The sequence below is a fragment of the Malurus melanocephalus genome, unplaced genomic scaffold (assembly GCF_030028575.1).
Source record: "Malurus melanocephalus ecotype Western Australia unplaced genomic scaffold, MMel_1.1 scaffold_435, whole genome shotgun sequence".
Taxonomy (NCBI): Eukaryota; Metazoa; Chordata; class Aves; order Passeriformes; family Maluridae; genus Malurus; species Malurus melanocephalus.
The window spans coordinates 160,279-185,952 of NW_026623667.1; the positions used below are offsets into that span (position 1 = coordinate 160,279).

At 42.1% G+C, this 25,674-nt stretch overlaps 1 protein-coding gene across 1 annotated transcript in view; it reads left to right on the forward strand.

Annotated features, from left to right (window-relative positions):
- The first annotated feature begins 1,365 nt into the window (after positions 1–1,365).
- GPR107 (G protein-coupled receptor 107) overlaps positions 1,366–25,674 on the forward strand; it is a 35,317-nt gene continuing 11,008 nt past the window's right edge. The window contains exons 1-16 of the mRNA XM_057380064.1: positions 1,366–1,509; positions 6,156–6,281; positions 7,051–7,101; positions 7,335–7,423; positions 8,079–8,227; positions 9,930–9,964; positions 10,169–10,225; positions 11,021–11,131; positions 12,469–12,602; positions 13,300–13,375; positions 14,355–14,428; positions 14,999–15,116; positions 16,027–16,157; positions 17,925–17,968; positions 24,139–24,188; positions 24,924–25,007. Of these exons, the coding sequence (XP_057236047.1) occupies positions 1,411–1,509; positions 6,156–6,281; positions 7,051–7,101; positions 7,335–7,423; positions 8,079–8,227; positions 9,930–9,964; positions 10,169–10,225; positions 11,021–11,131; positions 12,469–12,602; positions 13,300–13,375; positions 14,355–14,428; positions 14,999–15,116; positions 16,027–16,157; positions 17,925–17,968; positions 24,139–24,188; positions 24,924–25,007 (1,428 nt within the window). The 5' untranslated portion in view covers positions 1,366–1,410. The remainder of the gene's footprint in view (positions 1,510–6,155; positions 6,282–7,050; positions 7,102–7,334; positions 7,424–8,078; positions 8,228–9,929; positions 9,965–10,168; positions 10,226–11,020; positions 11,132–12,468; positions 12,603–13,299; positions 13,376–14,354; positions 14,429–14,998; positions 15,117–16,026; positions 16,158–17,924; positions 17,969–24,138; positions 24,189–24,923; positions 25,008–25,674) is intronic.

Consider the following 25,674-nt stretch of genomic DNA (forward strand, 5'->3'; position numbering starts at 1 on the left):
GAGCTTAAAGCACAGGGCTCTTCACTGAAAAATTATATTTACATTGATGGCTTCYCATTGAATAATCTTTCAATATTTTTTTTTTTTTGTTTAGCAACGTATCAACCAAAAATCCATTTTAATTGCCCCTATTCACGTCCACTTTGTTTCTTTGTTTCTTACTCTCATTTTGAGCAACAAGTCATGGAAAACAGGCCCAATCTTCTTTTTGTTTTACTTGTAAAGGGGTCTACAGCTACAAGTTTTAATATTTCAATAGCTGCAAAACCATTCCTGTAAAAATGCAGAAATCCTTTTGTTTGTTACATGTTTTTCTGGTGGCATTTAAAATCAATACTTTAACCCTGGCTTTAAATAGAAAACAATTTTCCTGTTGTTTGGACTACCTGATGTTCAGACGTCTGCTGTTGCCATAGCTCCCAGGAAGAAGCTGGAACTTACTGGTAGATCCACGTCTGAGCTGGAAACAGCCACTTCAGCCCTCCTGGTAAACAACCATCCCACATCTCCCTGCGGACGGTGCTGCAGGGCTGAGGTAGGAAGAGATTCAGTCTTTTTTGGGGTTTTTTTTTGGTGTCACCCCACAGAGGCTGGTCTGGGGGAGGCTCAGGGGGTTCTTTTTGGCCAATTTTYCTTTTTGAGACCCACGGCTATGGGGGGACCCACTACCCAGGGGGGACCCCACAGCTGAGGGGGGTCCCAGGGATGAGGAGGGACCCAGCAAAGGGCCTGGTTATTGCCATGACCCTAAATRAGGGGCTGATCCAACCCGGGGGGCTTCGAGGGGAGCAGCCTGTGGGCAAGGCAGCCCAGCAGAGCCCAGAAAGGGCTCAGGGGGAGGGAGAAAAGCAGGGAAGCATCTTCTCTGTGGGGAAAGGCTGAAAGGGCTGAGGATGTTYAGCCTGGRGAAGGTTSTGTGGAGACGTCACAGCACCTTCCAGRWTCTGAAGGGGCTMCAGMAGCTGGAGAGGGAYTTTTCGGCGGGAAYTGTGGTGACAGAACAAAGAGGAGCGGGTTTAAATTGAAAAAGGGAAAATTGAGGCTGGATACGAGGAGAAAATTGGGCGGTTGGTGAGGCTGTGTCAGAGGTTGATCAGAGAAGCTGCGGCTGCTCCCCGGGAAGCCTTCAAAGCCGGGTTGGACGGGGTTGGACGGGGTTGGGGCAGCCCGGTGCAGCGGGAGGCGTCCCTGCCCGGGCAGGGGGTGGCACTGGCGGCGCTCGGAGGTGGCACWGGMGGCGCTCGGAGGTGGCACTGGCGGCGCTCAGAGCTCCCCCCATCCCCAACCCCTCCATGACTCCCTGACAGGAGCCGGCCCCGCCCACCGCGGTCACGTGACGCAGCCCCCGCCCGACACGTGACTCGCCTGACCCGGAAGTGGCGCGCGGGGGACGCTGACGCTGGAACAAAGATGGCGGCCCGCGGCGCTGRGGCCGTGCTGGGGCTGCTGCTGCTGTTGCTGCTCCGCGCGGGCCCGGCCCGCGCCCGCGTCCATCACCTCACCCTCAAAGTAAGGTCTGCGCCGCCCCCGGCCCCGCTGGCTCGGCCCCCGGGTGCCCTGAGGGGGGCGGTGAGGCCGGCCCGGCCCTGCGCACCTCCCGCGGGCCGGGATTGGTCTCCCCACGTYTCTATCTTCGTTCTGCTGTCTGCTCCGACCCTTCTTTCTCTCCGCTTCTTTCTGAGCTCTCCCCCCTGCGCCCCAGCCCGCCCGGGCCCCGCCGTGTTCTGCTTTTGCCGTTATTCTCCCGCTGTCTCTGACGGCATCCTCATAGCCCCCGCTTTTTGTGGCCGCCTGTTTCTTAGCCGCGGGTAAAGCGTGTGAAGGGGCCTTATAATTGCGGTGGTTTGAAGGTGCAACTGCTTCACATTCCGTTAAAAGCGATGTGATGAGAGAGRGCTGAACGTGAGCTAGGGGAGAGGTCTTTGAAAGAGGTTTGCAGTTGAGTTTCCTTTTAGCTGTGTTCTGCAGTGGCGATCTTGTCCTGGTCACTGAAGGATGTTTGGCTGCCTTTCTGCCCTTTCAGCTGCTTTCCACTAACCATTTAGTAGAGGCTGAGGAAACTGATGCTGACAGCTTTCTGTTTTGGTTTGATAGACTGCTGGGTGCACTTTGAAGGAGTGATGTGTCATCCTGTGACTATATTTGAGAAAAACGAGTTYTTCAGTGTTGTTGGCAGGATGCTGTGGTGGTCAGGGTGTAGATGTGCTGCTGCTTGTTGTGTTCTGGATGAGCTTGTTGTGTTCTGCACAGTTGCTGTAGTACAGAGGAACTGTAAAGGCTTCTGTGTAGTTCATGGAAAGCTCTGTGAATCTTTAAAATTGAAATTTTCTGGTTGCCAACAATATGCATTWTTCTGCCATTAAAAACATTGGAAGAGATAATAAAGTTGTCAGTAACTGGGCACAGTGTAGCAGTTCCAGGAATGCCCAGAACTTTATCCTTTAAGACTTTGGGATACTGTGAGTGCTGGGGGATGTTTTTGTCTTATATATAGGAAATTTTCCAGACTGTGTAGCTGTTTAAAGTGCAACCACATAAATGTTATTGTACTTCAGAGAAAGTAAATGTTTCCCTGAAGCAACAAATTAGGAGGCTTGTACTGGTTACGTTATTGTTTTGAGGAATCTGTGACAGTAGTTGAAGGTTGAAAGATTTCTCTGGGGTTGGTACTTTACCCGTATGTAGAAAATTTTTGAACTTGCCCCAAGCAAATGTTCTCAGCAGCAAACATTATGGATTTTAGTCTCTATTAGGGATCCATTACTGAATCCTGTTTGCTGTTTTTTCCCATCAGAGCAGGGTTTGGGTTTGGTTTGGCAGGTGTTTTGTGCGAGTTGCAGCACTGACCTCCCAAGGGCTGTGAGAAGTAGCAGGGAGTTAATTCCTTTGCCCACCTCCTTTGTAAACATGAGCKTTATTGTTGGAGCAATTTCTCCTTTCCTCCTTCATGCCCTGCTTTACAGCCTTTGTGTAAACATCAGGCTCCAACAACTGAGCCCTTTCACAATGAAATCTCCTTTCTGGGGTTCTTGCCATTGGTTCCTGCTTTGCTTGTAAGTGTGCCTTGACACTGAGCCAGGCTAAGGGCCACAGTTCTGTAGGAGCGTTTGAAATGCAATTTCCTCAAACAAGGTGTTATTGCTTAATTCAGAATAGCTTCATTCTTCTTGTAATTACCGTGCTAAGGTGAAGCCTTTCTTTGTTGTCAGAAAAACAAGCCACAGTCTGAGCACTTTCCTGTTCTCAAAAGAGCGTTTCATCTTTATAAAAGTGTAAAAAATAGTTGGGGCATTTTTAAGTTAGAGAGATGATTTGCTTTAATCTTGCTGTAAGATTGACCCTGTCAGAGATTCTTGTCATTTAGTAGCAATCATTATCAGCTTCATTAGTTTAATGAGATATGTAAAAAAACGCACCCCCTACAAAAAAACCCTGCAAAAATTGAAAGCTATACAAGAGGAACAGAAACAATTTTCAGAGGATTCCAGAAATAGCTGTAGTTGAAATGTTTCTCTTGACCAACAATAAGGCMTTTGTTAGATACGGAGTTATGCAGAAGATGCKGGTTTTCCRTGGTTGTTTGTAAATACTTGTGGTRGGTTTCAGGCTTCMATAGCTTAGGTTGAAAACACCTTTCACAATAATTCACTTAGTCTCACACAAATTATAAGCTTTGCTGTTCGGCTCACAAATAATAAGATTCTTTTCAGACAAGGATAAGCACTCTCGAGTGGAACTTCTATTGCACTGACAATAGAATCCAATTAGATTTAGGGTAAAATGTTAGGGAATTTTTTTTGCCCCTTCTGAGCCACAGGGTCATGGATTCCACTTCCCTGTAACCTTATTCGAATATTGCAGGATCATTTTTTATCCTAAAGGAGTGGAAAAACTGGGGAAGATTTTTATGGAAACAAACTTGAGAATTTTGGATATTGGTTTGACTGTAATCTGTTAGTGATGAGTCCCCAGACCATCTCCTCTCAGCAGGGCAGGCTTAATTTTRAATGCATCCTATGTAAATTAAATTAACATGTATGTTAACAACTTGGATGCTGAAGTATTTACTTGTATGGGTTCACACCTTCGTTGTAAATTTAAATATTTRTGAATATAGAATATGAAGATGAATAAGTAGCTGAGTGATTATAAATAAAAGCTGGGTTCTTTCAACCCCTTAAACCTCAGACAACTATTAGKAAGCCAATGCCTTTAAGCTGTCAATATGTGGAGCAGTAGATGCTCTTGCTGTTGCTTGGTGGCAACTGGTGACAATGTGTGTGGGATCATGTGAAGCTGAAGGATTTGTGAACTAAATCTGTAAACTCTTAAGCACTCAAAGCTGAGATAAMACCAGGGAGGAAAGTGGTGTGTGTTGTATATTAATTATCTGCTGGTGGTGGGGAGCATATCAGTAAATTAGCAGAGTAAATCACTTAAATTGACCTGAAAGCTCTTGCAAGTGCTTTGGATTAAGCAGCTGCCTCTGGTCACRTTTGCAAGGTACAAAACCCCCTGTGGCTGGATGATGCTGTGTCCTCCTCAGATTCACCCAAATTCTTCTCTGTCCAGTGGGGTTAAATACGCCTGCTGTACCCGTAAAGAGCCAGGATTAATTTTCTGTTTTGAGTGGGAAATTACATGGAATGCAGTGTTAGAGGAACCAGATGGGCTCTTGTTYCAAGCATGTTCCATGACCTAGAACCCTAAAACAGTGGAGCTATAMTGCTCTGTTGAACAAAATATCTGCTGGGAGCCCTGTGTAACTCAACTTTTTTTCCTCTTCTGAGCATTAAGGGAACCATCTGGTTATTTGCCAGGTTAACTTAATTCTATTAGGGTGATCTTATTACAGCTAGATTACAGGTTAGCTGTGTCAGGATTAGTGTCCTGCTATTACAGTGARTGATATTTATGAGTCAGGAACATTTTGTGCGGAGATGTCAAAATCAATACTGGGGTAGAGGTAGAGAAAGAACTTTTTGTACTTATACAATTCTTAGCTCAGTCTTCCAGCACTGTCCCCAGAACAGTTTGCTTTTAGCATCTGACTTCTCTTTTTAGAGAATTCTGCAATCTGATTATCGTTTCCTAGAAGAAACAGGAGGAAGAAACATTCTTTTTTAAATTGTTTTTTAGTGGCAACTTGTTAAATGTTTTAAATCCCATTTCAAAATTGATTTTTCATTTCTGTTGTCTTGTTTCTGGTTTTCTTCYAATTAATGACCCAGTAGGTTTGAGGGACCAACTGCAGATGTTGGATACGACCTTTTGTCATCTGATGTGGCAGCTGTGTGTGACGTCAGCTACTTTTCATGTGAGGTTCTTCATGGCCTCCTTATTTAACAAAGAAATTAAATCTCAGTGCACTTCAACCTTTATCAGCTGAGCAAGGCATGGGAAGAAATCAATTGCTACATTTTCCTTGCCAGACTGAGAGGAAGGAAATTATTGTGCGGCTAAACTGCGAGTAGTGGAGGGGATTAGAATTTTCCTGCTAGAGAAGCTAATCCAAGTAATTCTGTTTTCAGCGTTTATTCTATTCTTATTTTTTATTTATTTTATGCTAAAAGTAATTTGGAGGTATGGGACTAGACACAAASCTTTATTTTCACACATAGTTTTCCAGGCTATTAGTGTTTGCCTGTCCAAACATTGACCCTGCCTAGCACAGATGATCTGAGGGGATGACAATGCATTTGCTAAGCACTTGGCCAAATCCCAGCTCTTGGTTAGGTAAGATCTCCAAAGTCACCCRGTTCTCTTCATTCTGTGGCAATGACAGTAGCCAGCAGTCAAAAAATAGCTATCTTGATGTGTCTGCAGYCACTTTGTGGGGTTTTACTAATGTTGTTAAATTAATGATGCTAGATGTTTAAATTCTTGSAGAATTTTGCATGTGTATTTCCCATAGCACAACCAGACAGTTAGCACTGACATGTCTGTTTAAAGTTCTTGCTGTTCCCGTTATTGGAAAAGTTGGTCCATTCCACTGAAATACTTGGTTACATCTGAAGATATCCTAAAGAAATTTGCTGCTTKTATAATTAGATATTTTGCATGAATATTCAAGTGTCACTCACTCACCCTGCTTCCCCTTTGCTGCAGCAGATGACTCTGCATGTGATTTGTAAACTTGCTTTCCTTTCTAACAGGATGATGTGAGGCAGAAAGTGCACCTGAATACCTTTGGCTTCTTYAAGGATGGTTTCATGAGAGTCAATGTCAGCAACCTTTCCCTGAAGCCAACAGTGGACCCTGATGTCATGGACAGTTTATCAGTGAGTTCTTCCTGTAAAGCCTCCTGTGAAATTGCCCTTGCACTGGTGGTCTCCACTTGTCTGAGGTGTCAGATCTGAACTCCTGGTGCTGTGGGCTTTGCTCCCCACCATGACTCAATTATGAGGATCTGTGTATTGAGATTTATTCCTGAGCACTCTGCATTCTGCTTTAAGGATGAACCTTTAACTCACTGGATTCTCTGCTCATCTCAATGCACACATCTATAACTACGTTGAATATCAATTTCCTAAGCAGTCCTTTGATGTGAGGTTTTTTCACATTGTATCCTGTTGCATTGCAATTGAGCTTGTAATCATTATGTCAGTAGATTTCCAGACCAGTGACAATCTTATTTTTAAGAGAACTCTAACATTACATGTCATATTGGAGTTTTAATACAGTGACTGAAATACCGGATTAACAAACAGACCCGAGTTCTTACTCTGCTCCACAGTTTGACCTCTTTATTGCTATGAAAGTATTAAATGTTTTTGTCAAGCAAAAACATCTGGAATAATACTGAAATATACTAAAAGGTTCAGGGACAGAAGGTATTCCAGATTTATTTTCGGTTTGAGTCAAGATTTCTTGGAGGATGAGGCAGCAAGTTTGTTATATTTGAATATATTTTTTTGTCTAATTAGATGATGAGAAAAATACCTGGATTCTGCCTTAAATGTAKGTTAATTTATTTAGAAAGCAGCATCTTTGTGTCTTTCAGTAGTGGTTTGGCTTCAATTTGACAGATTCTTCTCTGTTGTCTCATAGGTGGGATTCAGCTTGGATCGAACAAGGAACGATGGTTTCTCCACCTACCTGGTAAGAGAAGTGAACTTGCTTTTCTAAGCTGGAATGTCTCACAGTTTACCTGACTCTGGGAATGCTTGGGGGGAAAAAACGGTGGGGAGGACTTTAAATATGGGGAGGATGTGAAGGATGATTTGGATTTCCAACTTGCTGGATTAAGAATGGTAACCTCTACCTGAAGGGGAGCAGGTCCCATTTCTTATAAACCAGAGGGCACATCAGAGGTGTTTTGCTCATGTTGCCAGGATGAAGAAGTGGATTACTGTATCTTGAGAAAGACACCAGAGCCAGATGTYTCTGTTGTAATCTTACTTCTGGACATCCGAGCTGAAGTGTGAGTAAAGAGTGCACATGGCATTTTGAAATTGCTTCTTTAGTTGAAAATAATTTTAACAGTTGGGTTTTTTTAAGTGTTTGGAAAGCTGCTGTGTATGTAGGTTTTTTTGGGGGTTATTTTTTTAAGGGGAGTTGAACGTAAAAGGAAAACATCTGCAGTATAAAATTGTCCAGGAATTCTTCCTGCCTATTGGAGGGGTAAAGAGACAGCAGGCAAAAGCAACCTGCCTTGATTGTGCTCAAGGCACAAGCTTGAAGTCTTGGGTCCCTTGCAACTCTTGCACTCAAGAGGCCATTTTATTGTTTGTCTTGAATTATCTATTCTGTGGATGTACCTCTGAGGCTGCATCGCTTTCTTTTGCAAGAGTACATGTGTGGTAACTTAATTTCTAGTGAGACTSTGCTTACCAAAGCTGAAGAAACTTGATTTTCTTCATCTGCTCTTGTTTTTGACGTAGAGGTAGGATGTGACTTTTCCCACAGTGATCAGTTCTGCTGTGAGTCATGATCTGGTTCTTGCCTGTTCTTTGTGGTACAAAAAAACAAGTCAAGACAAGYTAATTTTCCACTATTGGGTATATGGCTGTGACAAATAGCCTCTTTAAAAATACTGTTTTACTTTCATTTTGTAATAAAACGTCTTTGTTTTTTAGTGTGAAAGTACGGTTCTCTTCAGAAGCTGCTTCGTTGTTACCTAAAATTTTATTTGTATCTGAGGAAAATGGTACTGCCTTAAATACCAAGCTGCTMAAACCTGAACAGAGCAATGAGTCTGGTACAAATCCTGAAAAAGRTGGCAAAGGTAAGCCAGCTAAACTTGACCAGTGTGTGCTCTCCGTGATGATTCATCATTGTTGTGCATCCAGCACTGAGTTGTGGTCATGTTCTGGGGTCCTGTTGGRCTAGAACTCAGTGCACATCTTGTGGAAACCTGTGCACAGAGCTGCTTTTGGGGCTGGAGTCTCCTGCTAAGTGATTCGTATTCACCAGTCCTATTGATCCACCAGAGAGACAACAGAGASTGTTGGAGACTTTCAGTGCTTCCGAAGAGGAGTTAACAACTTGGTTGTCTTTTGTCTGGCAAAAAGAAGGCTAAAGGGGGAATTTTATGGCCACCAACAGCTAGTTGTAGGAGAGTTAGGAGAACAATGATTTCAAGCCATTTTTAGTAACACTGAATGCTTTTTTTCCCTTTATTAAGTTGTGGGTGTCTCAGATGGGATGTTAGGATGGAAAATAAGTAAAGGTATCTTTCCTAAGTARGTATTCCCACATTGTAGCAGATCTTTTGTGCAATCCAGCTTCATCTTTTGGGATTTTTTATGCTTGGCTCAATAAAACCAGGACCAATATGATATCGTTGACACCAGTTGGTATTTGAGTCAGAAGTTGGGTTAAATATCTCCACAAGTCTTTTCCAGCCAATGTTTATGAGTCTGTGTATCTAAAGAGTTGAACTCAAGTCTATCACTTAGAAACTATGGAAAGGGAGCAGAAACAATAGCAGTAATCTTTCTAGGAGGCACAAACCTTTGTCTGGCTTCCAGACCAGCAGACGAAACAGTTTTATAATCTCAKCTCTAATGGGATTAGCTCATGTTATCCCTTCCTGGCAGAGTTTAGACTTCAGATCAGACTGCTGAGCAGTCTGATCTGGAGTAGTCTGAGTCTGTCTTGGCCTGTCATGTTCACAARCTTTGATACCATTCAAAATCTTGCACAGCTGTTCTAACAAGTCAAGAACCAAGGATGGGTGGCACTGGAGATAATGGATCTGATAGCTGTAGTTTTGCTTTCTTCATGTAAAAAGTGTAGCATGAGCATGGACAGTGCATTGAGTGTGGGAGCCAAGAGCAAAGCTCAATTTTTGAGCTTTTGCTGCCTRGTAGAATGGGATGGCCTTACATTTGAAAAGCTTCTTAGAGGAGTAGGGTCAAACTGTGAACCTGACATGCTGCTCTACTGAAGGCTCCTGTCACCTCAAGTGCATAGGAGATCCTGACTTGTCAGGTCRCCTATGCTTTTGTGTTTTGTTTGTTTGTATTTTTACTGGGAACTTAGTGGAATGGTGTGAAGTTATTCCTTCCCCACATTTTTCAGGCCATGTATTAATGTTCAGATTAAGATTTGTCAGTGAGATTAACAGTACTCAGTCATAACATAAAAGATCAGAGCTATAGCTTGCATCTGGTTTAGGTCACCTATCTCCTGCACCACTCTCATCAGAGGGGTTGGAAAGATTTCTGGGGTAAGGCTTTTGCAGGAGATGTAAGAGTAGAGAATCATATCTTGGCATTTGAGGATGCATTCAGAATGAATGCTGGCTGTGGGAAGAGTCCTGTGAGAGTAAGAAGAGGCTGGGAAAGAATCTCTGTTAATGATTAGCTGGGAAACTGCCACGCAGACAAGTGTAGGAAGATGTGASTAAGGTATTGACAACGTGGTGGTTTTTGAGGATGTCTAAGTGCAAACACTAAATGTGCCATTCATGCTTTTATCTCTAGATAAGAAGTCCAAACGAAGTACAACRTCCTCCCAGGTAAGAAACTATCTGGAGTTCTCTTTCAGAAAGAACCTGGGGGGATATTCCAGTCCAATCATAGTCAAAAAGTGGAGAGTATTTGCTGTTGCTCTCAGCCTCCACTGTAAATATACAGAATGCTATTTGATTGTCTGGTTTATGTAGCCAAATGTTTTAGTTACCTGCTTAAGAAAATCTAAAGGTCTCTTTTCCTTTTCCCAGAGCATGATAGAGCAAGAACATCCTGTTCGCAATGACAGAGGAACCTTTTCATTTCAGGTAGGGTGCCTGTCAGTGTCTAAACACAGTTCCTTCACTGTCCTACTTTGGAAAAGTGCAAGTCTGATATAGATGTCTCTCTGATGATAAAAGTTTGCCTGAAAATTTACTGAGCTAAGCATCAGTGGTGGAAATCTTTCTTTATAAGTTGTGGGAGCTGCTTTTAAATTGGCTTTGGTRTGATGCTGTTCTAAATATCATAATCTATTAGCCTCAGCATATTGAAGTTTACTGTGATGCCAGTAGTGCAGATTTCTGATAACAAATAGCTGTGACCTGACTGATGACTCAAGGGGAAGATCCTCTGTATGAAACAGATTAATGCTTTGTTTGAGCACCCTCKTTCATTTGTGATGGTTGATTACTATAAAACAAACACATTTTAAATTCTGTTATCTGACACAAATCTCACTTCCAGAGCTATCACAATTTGCATAGTTGGGAGAGGAACAGAACAGCTGCAGGGCAAATATCATAAAACTTTTGTGCTTCACCATGTTCAATATGTGATACTTCTGGTTATCTTTTCTCTGTGGTGAACCAAGTTAAGCACTGATACTTAACAGGCTTGGATTACCAGAGTGCATAATCCTAGATAGGTGCAATGATTCTGCATCTGGAATTCTGTTGAAACTTCCAGATGTGCTGGGTGTCCTCAGAACAGTCTGTTTGCTGAAGGGARCCAACTGACCTCAAATGACTGACTTCCTTCATGCTTCAGTGGAGATGACTTCCTACCAGGGCAACCCTCTTGTGAATGAGAAGAATGCTGACTTTTCTATTCCTTATTTTCAGTTCTATTTTAACATCAGCTCAGATAAACAAGAAGGTCTCTACAGCCTGTATTTCCATAAGTGTGTTGGCAAGAAAGGGCCGGCCAACGATCAGCTGCTGTTTAGCCTTGATGTGAGTATGGCTTCTAAAGGATAATTAACTCATTCACTTAGATTGGAACATCCAGCTTCCAGCTCGTAACCAAGCACACACTGCACACGAGTGCACATATGGGGTGGGAAGTGATTCAGAGTTGTGTGYCAGTCTCTGCAGTGGCATTTCTGAAAGAAGCGACTACTGCAAAAATAATTAAAATACTGCTTTTGCAGAAATGCCTGAAAAGCTGAAGGCTGAGTGTGGGCTGGGTTCAGTCCATACAGTTGTGACCTGATGCTGTAATGAGATGGGAGCTACAACAGCTACTTGTGTTTTGYTGCAATCAAAAGTCACTTTTCTCTTTACATGATTGCAGATATTATGGTTGCTGCTGCAATCTAAATTGTTAGTATTTGTGAATTCAGTGTTTTTGCTTTTTCTCAACTAATTAAAGATGTGTTTTTATGGTGTTAGATACACATCCTAAAGGCAATATGTTCTAGCAAATGTTTAATCTCTTTTGATGTATAGGGGTTTGGTTTTATATTTTTTGGTCATTATTTCCCTTTTCTTGCTTTCCTGTGCTCATGCTGGTGTATAATGAGCTGGTCTGGTATGAATCCTCTCACTGACTGAGGTACCCCAGCCAGATCAGCCCCTGAASTACTTTTTACACATTTGTCTTAATCCTGCTGCAAGGAAACATGGAGGTGATAAAATTTAGCAGCCCCAACTTGACTCAGACAAAGCTACTTTAAATCTGCTTCTGAAGTTGTGTGTTGAGAAGGCCTGCTTTCCCAAATTGCTATTTGTCCCACTTKGACCCACTGAAGAAATTGGAAAGAAGAAAAAAACTGGGTGATTGATCTGCTGRAATGTATTTAGAGATGCAGGACTGCTTCAGTACTGCAAACCAGACCTGATGCATTCTTTTAATGAAGTCTTAGCACTTCTGACTAAGCCACTTAAGGGTATAAATAGGATGCTAAATAATGCTTCTGTTTTCTCAGTCACAGGATAATAGGCTGGCAGCCTGTTGTAGATATTTTTATGAATAAAAGGTGGGCAAACTGTGAATTTTGTAGAGGGAACAACTATTCTTTGGGAAAATTGCTTTGCCTTTCTGAATTGCGTTGCATAACTGAAGCATTGTTTTTCAAGGGGATTATTGTTGTGAGAGTAATTTTGCAAAATGTTTTTAGATTCTTGAGGATCAAGAGTTGGGTTTGGTTTTTTGCCTTRAGTCTCACAAGTCATCACTTCAGAAAAGCTCATTTTAAATGAGTGAATGATTGTGAAATGTAGTTGTTAACTCAGTGCTTTAACAAAATGATTTTTTTCAACTGTACACATAACACACCTTTAATATTCAGATAGATATTACGGAAAAGAATCCTGAAAGCTACCTCTCAGCAGGTGAGATCCCACTGCCAAAACTTTACATTTCCATGGCTCTCTTCTTTTTCCTGTCTGGGACTGTATGGATCCACATACTTCGTAAACGCAGGTAAGTTCAGTGTCTGTCACAAGTAGGGGCCTACCTTGTTTGATTTTTATTTTTCATTCCAGTTCACAGTTAGATTTAATCACTTAAAACTCCAAATCTGCCTCAATATTGTGTGCTTAATATATACAGTTTATATTTGAAAACTGAGTCAGTATTGTTGTTACAGACTTTTTAAAGTTATCAAATCTTATGTTGAAAGTTCTTCAGGTAATTTACATATAAGGCTAGATTGTGGCAAAAAATAGACAAGAAATTCCTGAATTTGGTGTCAAAAGGAGATGACTCAAAATAAATAACAGGAAAAAATTGATCCTTTTTCATATGGAAATGGCAACTTAAGTCAGTAGAGAGCCATAAATATMTTTATTGTGGTTTGAATTATGTTTAGTTAATTTTCTAACAGTTATATATATAAATATGTGTATACGTATATATATGCAGGATATTCTTATTAATCAGTAATTTTAATTACCCCAAGCAGTAAAAATCAGGGGTTTAGAGCATGAAGTTGAAATACTGCTCAGGATATTGCAGAAACTTGGACTGCAGCATTAAGGGGAAACTTTTTGCACTAATGGTCAGCTCAGCCCAGGAGCGACTGCCTGGCACTTAAAGGTTTTAAAGGAAGACCTTTGGAAAATGAAATTTTTACTGCTGGCTTTTAATTAATGCTCTTCCTTCTTTTCTTTCTTTCCAGAAATGAYGTCTTTAAGATCCACTGGCTCATGGCAGCCCTTCCTTTCACCAAATCATTGTCTTTGGTCTTCCATGCGGTGCGTACAGCATCTCTGCCTGAAATTGTTCAGCTAGGAAGTAAAAACATGGAATCCAGGGCACGCTTTTAGGAAAATCTGCTTTGGAGAGGGGAGAATGGGAGGGAGAAYTGTTCTTAATACTGAAGCCTTAGAACTGAAGTGCAGCTCTTTGGTGAAAGTGTTTGTTTTCATCTGCAAATTCTGACTTTAAATACGGTTGAGATTGTGGCTTGAAGTGTTGAAGCAGGAAGGGTTGGGGGTTGAATGAGTTCCATAGATTTTAATGTTTTGGCTATCTGAGGCTGGCCTGAAAGCTTGAGCTGTGCTACTGCTTCAGCTCCATGGCTTGCAGTAAATATTAATAAATGAGAATCTTGATGAATGTTTGTAAAATTCAAGGGCAAGGAAGTATTATGGTATATGGCAACAGACCTCACTTATCAACTCTGAGACTTTCCATAGATAATGTCTCTGTTGAATTGTATTGACTTTGCCTTTCTGCTGGAAATACCTCATGAACAAAGGTAATGGCAAGCATTTAATCCTTCAGTGTTTGTGCCAGCCATGATCACCTTCATGTTCATGGTATTACACCTGCTACAAATATWTTTGGAGTCTAATTAAGTGAATCTGGCTTCCAGTGAAAATAAAACTGGCAAGCCTCTAGTCACCTATTGCAACTGAACTTGAAAAATGAATGATTAAATAGCTTCCAAATGCAGGTTCACTATAGTTAAGCAGGGGAGTTGTGTGGGAAGGATGTAGATTGTGCAAGATACATCCACTAGCACTTGGGAAATGGAGCAAATGGAAATGTTCTCATTGTTGCTAAACAAAAGTAGAACGTGCTGGGAGGAAGTGATCTCTAAMTGTGACAGAGCTGGGTTTGTATACACTGACTGGAAAATGAAGCTGGAAGTGGATGTGGAACAGACACTGTTTTAGAGGGTGGGGTGTCAAAGAGCAGCTTGTAAAGTGCTGTATTTTCTGCTTCCAGATCGACTATCACTACATCTCTTCTCAGGGATTCCCCATTGAGGGCTGGGCTGTTGTTTATTACATCACTCACCTGTAAGTRTGTCAGAAGATAGATGTGATAGATTCAAATTACCACTGGGGCTGCCTCCCTCCTGAGCAAAGTGGGAAATTGTTGTGTTTGCATTCAGACCACAGTGCCAAAGACTCAGCAATCAGCCGTGTGTGAAGGGGAAAGCTCCACTTGCAGAGGGCAGCTGCAGAGAATTGGCACTTCTGTGGGTGGAGGAGTAAAAGGATAACAAATGCTTTGCTTTTCTTTGTTCACACTAATGTTCAAGTATCTAATTTGCTCTTGGTGTGAATGGTAAGTGGGTACAGCTGCCAGTATTTGCTGCTGTTCACAATGGTGAATGGGTAACTCCCCCAGGAAAAGATTGCATATATTGTGAAGGAAGCCTGATACTGCTCTGTGGTACACAGTTGTAGCAAGTACATCTGCCTCACTATTGTGGGATGGATAAGTGCTTGCCAAATTATGGATAGCAAAGGCATTTGTTTGGATTTGTGGCCTTACTGGCTGTGGGAGAAACCTGAGCAGAAGAGGAAGYGTGATAAAATAAAATAAAATAAAGTCTCTGACTGTGATGTCTGTTTCTCTTGCAGACTGAAGGGTGCACTTCTGTTCATCACTATCGCCCTCATTGGCACAGGCTGGGCTTTCATTAAACACATCCTGTCAGATAAAGACAAAAAAATTTTCATGATTGTCATCCCACTTCAGGTGAGGACTGAGCTGTGCTGATACTTCCTGTCTTGTGGGAGAGCTGTTTGGGCAAGCTGGAAAAGGCTGTGAAAACTTCCCATGTAGTGAAATTGTTCTTGCTTGTAGGAGCTTACTGGTTGTTTCCTAGTCCAGAAGTTTCTGTAATTCTCTCAATTTTTCTCCATATTGAGCTTGAGATAACAGTGGTCATGTAATTTTAGCAAATGAAAACTGGCTATAAGGAGTGGGGCAAAACTTGGGCTGGAAAACCRTGCTAAACTAGTAAACAGAGGAATTTGATTAAAGTTGTCATTTCTGAAATGCCTGCAGAATGGCTTAATGAAATTTAAAAAAGAAAACCAAAGCTTTTAGGCTTGTTGGGTCTGAGGAAAATATTCCCAGTGGTTCAAAGTGATCAGTGCTGATCTCCTGCTCCAGGAACTGAAGTGCACAGGAGAATAGCACTTTAGTTTGTTGTTGTATGTAGAATAGATCTTCTGTCTTTGCAGATGAAATCCCTTACCAGAACTGTAAATAATGAGTRTTTGACACTCTTACAGATCTGAGTTACAAAAGGTGGTCCATGACTACCTGAATTACTGGCTTTATTTAGAATTACATATTCAAACTATTGGCTGTATGTGCCACATAATCCTGTTCCTGTGTTTCAATAAGTAGATTTTGCTCCTTTTATCTCTACTGATACCGTAGGTTCAGCACAGTGTATAACAAAATAACTACTTTCTGAATGTCAGCAGGAATAAGTTCCCATCAGTTTTATTTTTGTGRATTTTGTGAAGATGCTGCTGAACGTGTGACTTATGGATGTAGAGCTKCAGAAAAAATTATTGATGTTGCTGAATTGGCAGCCCATCTGTAGTGTCTTCTTGGGCAGTTTCTAAACCATGAACCATGTCTTGGTGTGTAGGTACTGGCAAACGTGGCCTACATTATCATAGAGTCAACAGAGGAGGGGACAACTGAGTATGGACTGTGGAAAGAAATCCTTTTCCTGGTGGATTTGCTGTGTTGTGGAGCCATCCTGTTCCCAGTGGTATGGTGAGTTGCTGGATGTGAAAAATGTGTGAACTAACAGGCACTGGCAGCTCAGCAGAGCTGCAGATCTGCCAGAACAAGAGAAGTCAGTGGTCCTGTGGAGTCAAGCATTCTGTTAACTTTTATAAACCTCATCAGCCTTAACACTTCAGTCTASTGCTGTGGAAGACACTTGTTTTGGGCGTGTTGGAGTGGGGATAAGGTAAGATGGGTGGCAGTTTATGTGGCCAACACTGTGCAGACTGTAGGTGCTCTTGAAACTTGAAATGTTGCAGAAGTGTTGACTCTCTAAATTGAAAAATGGCATTTGGCCTCACTGACTGAGATTAGATACTTGACTGCTAAATTTCAAAACTGTGTTGTCTAAGATCTGCTGCCTTCAAGCAGAGTAGCTGTATGTTTATTTGACTGTTTATAAGAAATAATCCCACAGGGAGCATTTCCCCGCCCTTCCTTCCACTCTACTTGGCAAGGAATAATGTTGGTTATATAAAACTCGACCAAAACACGGATAATTCAGATAAACACCATTGTTGCTGCTTGCCAGTTAGCCAGAACATTTATCTTCTAAATACATTTTGTCTTAATTGGATAAACAGCTGGGTTTAAAGGAGGATGTCAAGGAGCTTCTGGCTCCTTGGTTAGTAAACACAGAATATTCTTCTTTTTCTCCAGTATCTCCATTATTTTTTTCTGAAGTGCAGATTATATAAGTGTCTGGTAACATGTCATCACTCTGGAGTGTAACTCTTGAGTGTTTCAGAGAAAGGTGTCGCTCAGTAGATGGAAATAAGCTTCAGCTTGACTTGTGAAGGTGGGTTTCAACTGTCCTTTCCTTCCCTACACAGTCCTGGTGGCCTTCTGCCAAGGCTGGGAAATGTCTTCCAAGAAATTTGTGCTACCCACTTGTCCTTCCCCTTGCTCCAGTCAAAATGCTGCAGCTCTAAGGTTKAGTGCATTTGGGAATGGGAAATAAAACCTTAAGGATATTAACTTCAATTGCAGAGAAACTCAATTTCCTATTAAGGTGACTTCTGCAGTCACAGTTCTTGCTACCTGATGCTGGAATCTTTTGTCCAACCTAGTGAGTTTGCTGGTGCAAAGCTTGCTTTCCATAAAGGAATTGTATCTGAAAAACAAATGTGAGCTGTCCTGTGACTGTTTATGGTGTGCAACCAGTGTTCCTGCATTGCCATGGTGCCAACACAAACTGGCAGTGAAGCCCCTGACATAAAATCCTGCCCYTTTTTCCTCTGGATAGTGTCACTGCAGCTGGTGGGATGACTCATGTGAGCAAGGTGACTAAGACTTGGCCCCTGAATTTACATTCCTGCAGGGTAGTTTCTGTTACATAAGTTGCCTATGTAGACATGTAAGCTGTAATCAACTATTTAAATGAAAAGAGCTTAAAAGAGCAGTAAGATGCCAAATGCTTGGCAGTTCTTTGAAGAGTAGCTCAGCTTAATTGTACAAGTGGAAAGCATTATGCTGGAAAATGCCCCAGTTTTTCACTCAGCTCCCTCCCTCCCACAAGGCTTTCTGTAGGCTGAAGTAGGTTTTAGCAATCTGCTTTCTTAATCCCAAGGAAATAGAGATACTTGAGCTGACTGCTGAACTGGGGGCAGGGGGGTGAAGTGTGAACAATGCTAAGAACAGTTAATTATGAGCATACCCCAGCCATAAAGAACTAACAAAACTTTTCAGTGATCTAGAGGACTACAGTGAAAAGGTAGTGTAAAACCTATCATTAATCTATTCTTTATTTTTCAGGTCAATAAGACATTTGCAGGAGGCTTCAGCAACAGATGGGAAAGGCAAGTAATCCATATTCTTTTTCCTCTTTTATGCTACATATTATGTYAGAACTTCAAACACGTGATGCTGATTTAAAAACCAAACTAAAACTATAAATCTACATTGTATTAGTATCACTGGTCTGCTTTTCCTCAGTGGGCTCATGGGAATAACTTTTGGAAATTACCTTTTTCTTGTATTGCATTGAGTATCAGAACTGGAATATGTAACCCATTCTCTACTACTTGCAGRGCAGCTTGGTGCTCAAGCTAGACATGATATCTAGAGCAAATCATCTGGACAAATTTGCCATTTTTTCCTCACTTGGGTGTTCAGAAACAGAGGTAGAAATTAACTCCACATAATTAAGATGCAAACCCTTCAGATCTGTGCGGCCCCAAGTGATCCCCCTGTACCTACTTCAGTTCTTATCACAAGATGGTGCTGTGGAGTTTGATAAACCTCAGAAATCCTGCAAAGGAGGAAAGCGAGGTGGCCAACAGCAGGGATGTTCAGTATAAAGGCACAACCCATCCCCTGTCCCTCATACCGGATGAAATCCAGATCTGAGTAAAACCAAGCTGTTCTCAAGGATGCACTGTGATGTTTAAAAAATGTRGAAGTAAAAAAATTGTAATTTGAGAGGAACTGGCTGTGTCTTTGCAGCTTGTAAAATAGTGCTATGCCCAGTAGCCCTTAAGGTCTGGTTTTGTGTTCTCCATGGGTAATGATGCTCTTTATGGTGAATGTTGCTTGTGAATCACCTACTGCTGTTACCAGCTTTACCTAYTGGTGTTGCCATCTGGTTGTGCAGGTCCTGCAAGTTCAGTGATTGTGTGTATTCAGGGGGACTTAGCAACTGTGTTATGCTACACTGATAATAAAAGAATAGCTAAGGAAAAGATTTTCAGGGAAAACATTGCACAGGCTGAGAGCAGATTGTGGCCAGGAGAGCTGCAGTGCTGGGACTCACTTGTGAAACACAATCTGCTTGGGCTATTTAGAGGCTGTTGATAGGAGCCCACGGGGAGCAAGTGAATGGCAGAGTGATGCCAGAAGCAGAATGTTACCCAGTGCTGTCATGCTGCTAGGGTGTCTRGTTGAGAAAACCAAAAGTGATTTGGTTGCACTGTAAAAGGGTGAAATCATTCATTTTAGGCTTATCAATGAATACTGTTTACTAGAACCACATGCTCTTTAAGCTTCCCTTGGAGGCCCTGTTGTGCAGAGGTGCTGCTTGATGTCTCAGCTTCTCATGAGAAGAAAAATTAGAACCAGTGCTAACTGTTAAATCATTAGCATTCTTTTTTTCCTGCAGTTAAAGGTAGTTTTCTCCTGAACTAGTAAAAGTTACTGGATCCTCTCATCATGCAGTTTAACTGTCCTGTGGTTAGAGCTGACTGGATCATGTCCAGACACTCCTACTTGGGCTGCCTCTGGCCTGCTGGGATTTATTGTCAGGTCAAAGGCTGCTTTCYCAGAGCTTATTAACTTATAGGGTGTATTGTGCAATTACATACTACATGTTCAATAGCTCTTTTTCCTGGCTCTGAGTCTCACCAGCAAGGAGGTCAGCAGAAGAAAGACCTAAGGAAAATTATTTTTGTCTTCTTGCATCTATTGGGACTAACAACTCCAGGACTTTATGGYTCAGTATCCTGGTGGTGTTTCCTGACTCTTTGTCTTGTTCTCTTCCAGCTGCTTCTCCACCTGTTTATTAGGTGGCAGTCCCCTGGGTCAAATGCAACCATGGCTGGAGTGTGACTGGACTAGGAATGAAGCAGATTTGGATTTACCAGACCTTTATTCTGGGCTTGTCATGGGGCCTTAGTTTTAGCAATGTACAATTAATAAAAAAGCTTGTTATAAGTGGCAGTGACTTGGAGTCACTAGCTAATAGTTGTTTAAACTAGATTAGAATATTTTAAAGTAAAAACAAAGGGGTAAAGCTAGAGAAAGGGGTCTAAAGTCATCCAGGGAGACCTTACATACCCAGCTGCTATGGATTGCCAGTTAGGAGTAAGCATGGCACAGTGCTGCAGCTGAGCTTGAGCTGCCTGGCTGTTTGCATTTTTCCCTTGAAGGTGATTTTTAAAGCAGTATATCTGACCTACACAGGCTTCTTATCTTGCACAGCAGTGGGCGTAAACATCCCATTTTTAGAATCTTTTTTCCTCCCCTTTTAAAATCGCCACCTTCAGACTTAAACAAGTGCTTAGCTGCACCTCTTTGATCTGTCACTRTATCTTCCTTCAGGTGGGAGCCTTTGCTCCCTGTCCATTTCTAGATCTGCATTGCAAATGTCTTACAGATTTAAGGAAATGAGCCTTGCAAACTGACCTAGAATTGTTCAGCCTGCAAAGCTGCTCAACTGCCACCACCTTGTTTACAGGCATCTTGAGAAAAGAGAGGGAGTATATAAATTATTTATACATCATTTTTGTTTGAAACTCCCAAGTTTTTGGTCACTGGACCTCTCATAACACACACTTGTGATCACATGCTCTGTTGTTTAGGGGAGGAATGGGGCTGGAAAGCATTGCTGCAGTTTGTTCTGCTGGTACCTGTGTGTGTGTGATGAGAGATGTGACGTGGCACAGTCAGATCATGGTTTGCTGTTTTCTTGGAGCACTGCAGCATGTTGCAGTTGGCAGCAGAATTAGGGGAAATACATAGGGAGCATCCTATTGCTCCCAGGCATCACTCCCTGTGTTCTGTGCAGTGGACAAATGATGATTAATGCTTTCATGCTTGCCCCCATGTCAGGAAAARCCATTTGCAGCATTCAGTGTCTTCCTGCTGTCGTGCCATGAAAATGCTGTGAACAGAGAGCCTGGTCCTGTGTGATGCAGAGCAGCTGAGCTTGGCTGGGCTCAGCACCACTTGCAGGTGCCCCAGAAAGCTGTCCAGGGTTGATGTGGCACCTCTGTGTTGGAGATACTGTGCTTTGGACTTTCATCTGACCCTGGTGGAGAGCTKCTGTGCCAAATGGCTGATGTGGTTCAGGGCATTCAAGATTAACTAGTCTGTGCCACCTTCTCATGCGTGACACTGAGCATTGCTGTATCTGTCTGACCTCTTCTTTCTAGTACAGGAATGCTTTTAAGCAGAGAGCTCTAGAGATTGTAGAGCCACACTTCTCAGAGCTGCTTTCTGAGGGCTGGATCTGCATGTGGTGCATGGTTGGGGAGAGCAGAAAGCTTCCATTTACGGTTTGATAATGGCACAGATCACATCTCAAATGCACCAGTGTGAGTAGGGCAAGCAAAGCATTGCAGAAATATTCTCAGCTGTACCTTGAGCACGTTCACTGGCTGCATTATGGTTTGTCTTTATGGATTGTATTGTCTGGGCTCGAGCTGCCTGTGCCCTCAGCTGCAATCCTGTGATTGTTATTGCGTACATATACTGAAAAGGTCAGATTTATTCATCAAAAGGCTATTGTGTGGTGTGTAAGTGGATGGGCCAGCTTCTTTTTCCATCTTATAGGCAGCCTTGACATTGGAAATTAGCATGGGGGCAATCTCAAAAAGAGACTGCTTACAAAATACTGGAGTGTTTTGATCGATGCTGATCAGGCTATTGCAGGCACAAGCTGTTAAAGTAAACGGTGATAGGGAAAACTGAGGGAAGCAAGGTATAGATGTCACAAATCTTTCTTGGAGKATGGCTTTTATCTTTTTAATTACTGTCTGAAAGAGATGGAACATAGGCATGAATTAATTTCTAAAACCTTTGGTGGAAAGTCTCTTTTTAAATTTCTTTTTCCTTCTCTGCAGTTAAGTACTGTCCTTTGCAGAATGGTTATCATACTCGAAATATAAATTTAGCCAACCTTTACTGCATGCTGTGATTGCTGCTGTGTTATCACAGCTTTACAGGTTGGGGTTGCAAGTGATTCAAGTTGTAAGTGACAGCTGCTGGCTGAGCCTCGCTCTTTGTAAATGCTGCTGTCACTGTCTGGGCYGCCAGGCTGAGGTGAACAAAAATCTTTGAGTGTCCAGGATAGCAAGACTCAAATATTACTGCTTGGAGCACATTCAGCCTGTGAAGAAGCAATTCGCAGGCTGCTGATGCCAAGCAATGATGATTTTAGATTTTTCTCCAGAACAGCATGTCCTGTAACTTTGAGTTGTTTAAAAAAAWACTGGCAGAAATTTGTAGACATGCATTAATGCTGACTTACGTATCTGATAGTGGAGAGAACTATTGCTGCAATTGAGGAGAGCAAGTCAGCTTCCACAGGTGACTCCTTAGCCTTTCTCCTTGGTGGTGGTTGTCTTTTTTTCCTCTCCTTGCCCTTCTTTCCTATGCTCAGACATCCTGAATATGTGGATATACCAATTTATRACTCTTTGCTATTGATTATCACGATGAGTAGGTGAGATGTTGAGCTGTCCTCCATCAGCTGGGAGAGGTGGAATTATGACAGTTCATTTGGCAGCCAGAGCTTTCTCTTTGCTGTCCTTTCATCCTGTRCAGTGCATGAATCCACCAGCACTGACTCCCCAGCTCTCTGGTGTTGACTGTAAAGCCCTGATAGACTGGCAGTTTGAAGCACAGCTGTTGAGTTGGTGTTCCTTCAGCTACAAAGCCTGGTAATTCTCCTGGCCTGTCAGTCCACCAACTGGTAGCAATTCTTGAAGTTGGATGWGTTGAGTTCAAAATAGATCCTTCTGTGTGCAAACCAGTGTGTGGGAAATCACAAGATCTTCATGGTCACAATGCAGCTCTCCCTTAAATAGGACAATATTGTTCCCTGTTGCACAATTCCATGCAGTTATACATATTTACATGCTTTAGTCTGTTGCTAATTGTATTAGGAAAAGCTTTGAACATGAGGTCATCAGTCAGTTCMTGCCTTGTATTGGTCAGGTGCTTCTCTTAGAGTGTGTGTGTTGCAGGAGGGTTTGTATCTGCCTCAAGGTGTCTGTAGCTTTCAGTAGTTTCCCTGGAGCACTAAAGGTAAACTGGAAAGAGACTCTTGATCTCAAGATTATAAAAGTAGTTTTACAATAAAATGCTGTGTGTCTTCACTGTAGTTTCTGTWGTGATAACCTAAAGGAATTTATTTGCAGTGCTGCATTTGACCTTTCCTTTGCATAAGAAAAGCTGCTTTGTTTTTGTCAGAGGAGGTGAARCATTTCTTTGGAAGCATTAGCCTTCCTCTCTCTCATCTGAAATACTGTATTTTGCTCTYTTGTGAACCTGCAAGACCTTACATGCAAATATATGCAGCCTTTTATAAATCATTGCAGTGGGTGAGTTCCGTGAGGGGGTGCAGGTGAACTTAAGCTCRATGTATTGCACTTCCACATCTGATAAATCCATTATGAGCACTTGGAGGGAACACCAGTACATATGTGGCAGTATTTTTTAGCTGGCAGCTCGTGTTCATTGGCTCTGAACTGCGTCTCTGTATGCTGTCAACATMTCTTGGACTGTTCGCCTCTCGTGTTGTCACAAAAGCATCAGTGGCCTGTGTTTGTAATCCTGCTGCACGTCTAAAAGCTGCCTCTCAGACCAGAGCTGACAGCTGCTCCATCTGTTGTTGACCTCAGCTCGCTGCCATGAATGCTGTGAGCTGCTCCAGCTGATGTGATCTGTGCAATACTCACAGGTTCGCCTGGGGCCTCGTCTTGCACAGCCCGCGACTCAAACACGTGTTGGGGAAGTGCCTGGGATGATTTCCCATTTCATTGTGAATTGTGGCTGAGCCATGAATGACTGAAGACCCCACTTAGATACCAAAGTGCTTGTGCTGCTGTTCAGCAAGATGGAGTGGTTCCCAGAGCTGTGATTACCTGGAAGTTGCTCAGCTCAATTGAAGTCATGGAGCAGGTCAGGGAAGGCTCTAGAAAAGACAGGAATTTTTTTAGGAAGCAGTATCAGGTGGTGTGGCTGTTCTGGCAGSACTGAGGTGACAGTGTGTAGTTGGCTGTATACAGGTAGAGGAAGGTTCTGCATTGKAGAGTGTAAAAACAATCTCAGTTCCCTTTTAAAGAGTGAATTCCCCCCAGCCTGGGAGTTATCCTGTGTGTGAACRTGCCAGGTTGTCCTCAGGACAAATCCTTCTAGCCTGGGTTTACCTGAGCCCTGGTTTTGATCACTTGCCTACCCTTCAGGAAGGCATCAAAAGAACTGTCCCATGTTAACAATTTTCTGATGGACTTTTGTGTTCTCTTGATAGCTGCCATTAACCTAGCAAAGCTGAAGCTCTTCAGACATTACTATGTCATGGTAAGTAAAACACCTGCACACATGCATGTGGAGCACTTGGAAGGTGTTCCAAGCTTTTGATGGAATACTTGTGGGAAGCTGCTACAACTGGTTGATGTGGTAGAGGCTCTTAGCACTCCTGTGCTTTGGCATCTTGGTCAACTGGCTTACAATCCTAAATGCAAATTCCTTTTTTTTCTCCTACTGGTTGTATCCTTCTGTCTCTTTTAAATTCCAGCTATTTGTAATACTTCCTGATTTCCTCTGGAGACAGCTTGAGCTGCCAGTTGAGTTGATGGGCTCGAATAATGTACTGTAAACTTGCTAAAAATTAAACTTGGGACCAAATGGTGCCTGGAGATGCATGTGTGCAGTTTCTGATTAAGTCAGTGGGAGCCAGGAGTACGTTTCCCAGGAGAACACAGGCTTCTTAATGATTTCCAACGGCCTCATTTCAGCCTCTTCTAAGTGGCAAGAGTAATAAATTACAATTGTGATTCTTGAAATTCTATGAAATCGTAATRCTTAAAGCATTTCCTGCTGTAACTTGAGTATGTTTCCAATAGCTTGAGTTATTTGGATGTTCAACAATCAGKAGAGCCCTCAGCCTGTATCTTCCATGTTTATTTGAGGAACATAATAAGGCCAGTCTGACTTAATGAGTTGTTTAGGAATTGCTTGAGCTATTTCTCTGTGGTACAAAGGTTCTGTGAGGACCATGCTTTTGTTCTCATGCTTTCTCCTTTTCCTTCCCAGATTGTGTGTTACATTTACTTCACACGGATCATTGCAATTCTCATAAAGATTGCTGTTCCATTCCAGTGGAAATGGCTGTACCAGGTATTCACCAGCAAAGGAAAATATATCCATTCCTTGATGGTTGTCCTCTATTATTCTTMAAATATAACTGCACAACAAAATTCCATAAATTGTTCCTCATGTTATAGTAGAACATCTCAAACCACAGTGCTGCACCCTGTCTCTTCTTGATTTTTGTCACTGATGTGCTTAAGGTGAAGGAATATATTCTTTGTTTTATGTTTGTCCAGCAAGGCTGCTGGATTATACATGAGATGTCTGAAAGTAATTGCATTATTGATTTTTAGTCTTTCAATTTAAAAATGTCTGAAGGAAATTAATCAAGAACATRCAAAGGAGAAAAAAATTAGTCAGGTTTGCTCTATGTAATTGAAGCYCCAGGGAGCCAGAGAAATAGGCTTTTGCTCTTCCATCTACAGGCTTTTTTTTGCCTATGGTCTTCTAAATACTTGGTTTCYTAACATATAATGCACATGACTGTTCAAGGAGTCCTTGGAATAYATTAATGGTTGAAATTACCAAGAATGTAGGAATGATTTCCCTCCACCTCATTTAAAAGCCAAGTCTTGCCATAGTTCTTTGAAAGCTCTGGAGTGATGGATAGAACTGTAACAGTATTTAAAGTGACAGAGAAAACTGAAGGAACRAAGTATTTGACAGCCTTTAGCCTGGGATTAATGACAACAGG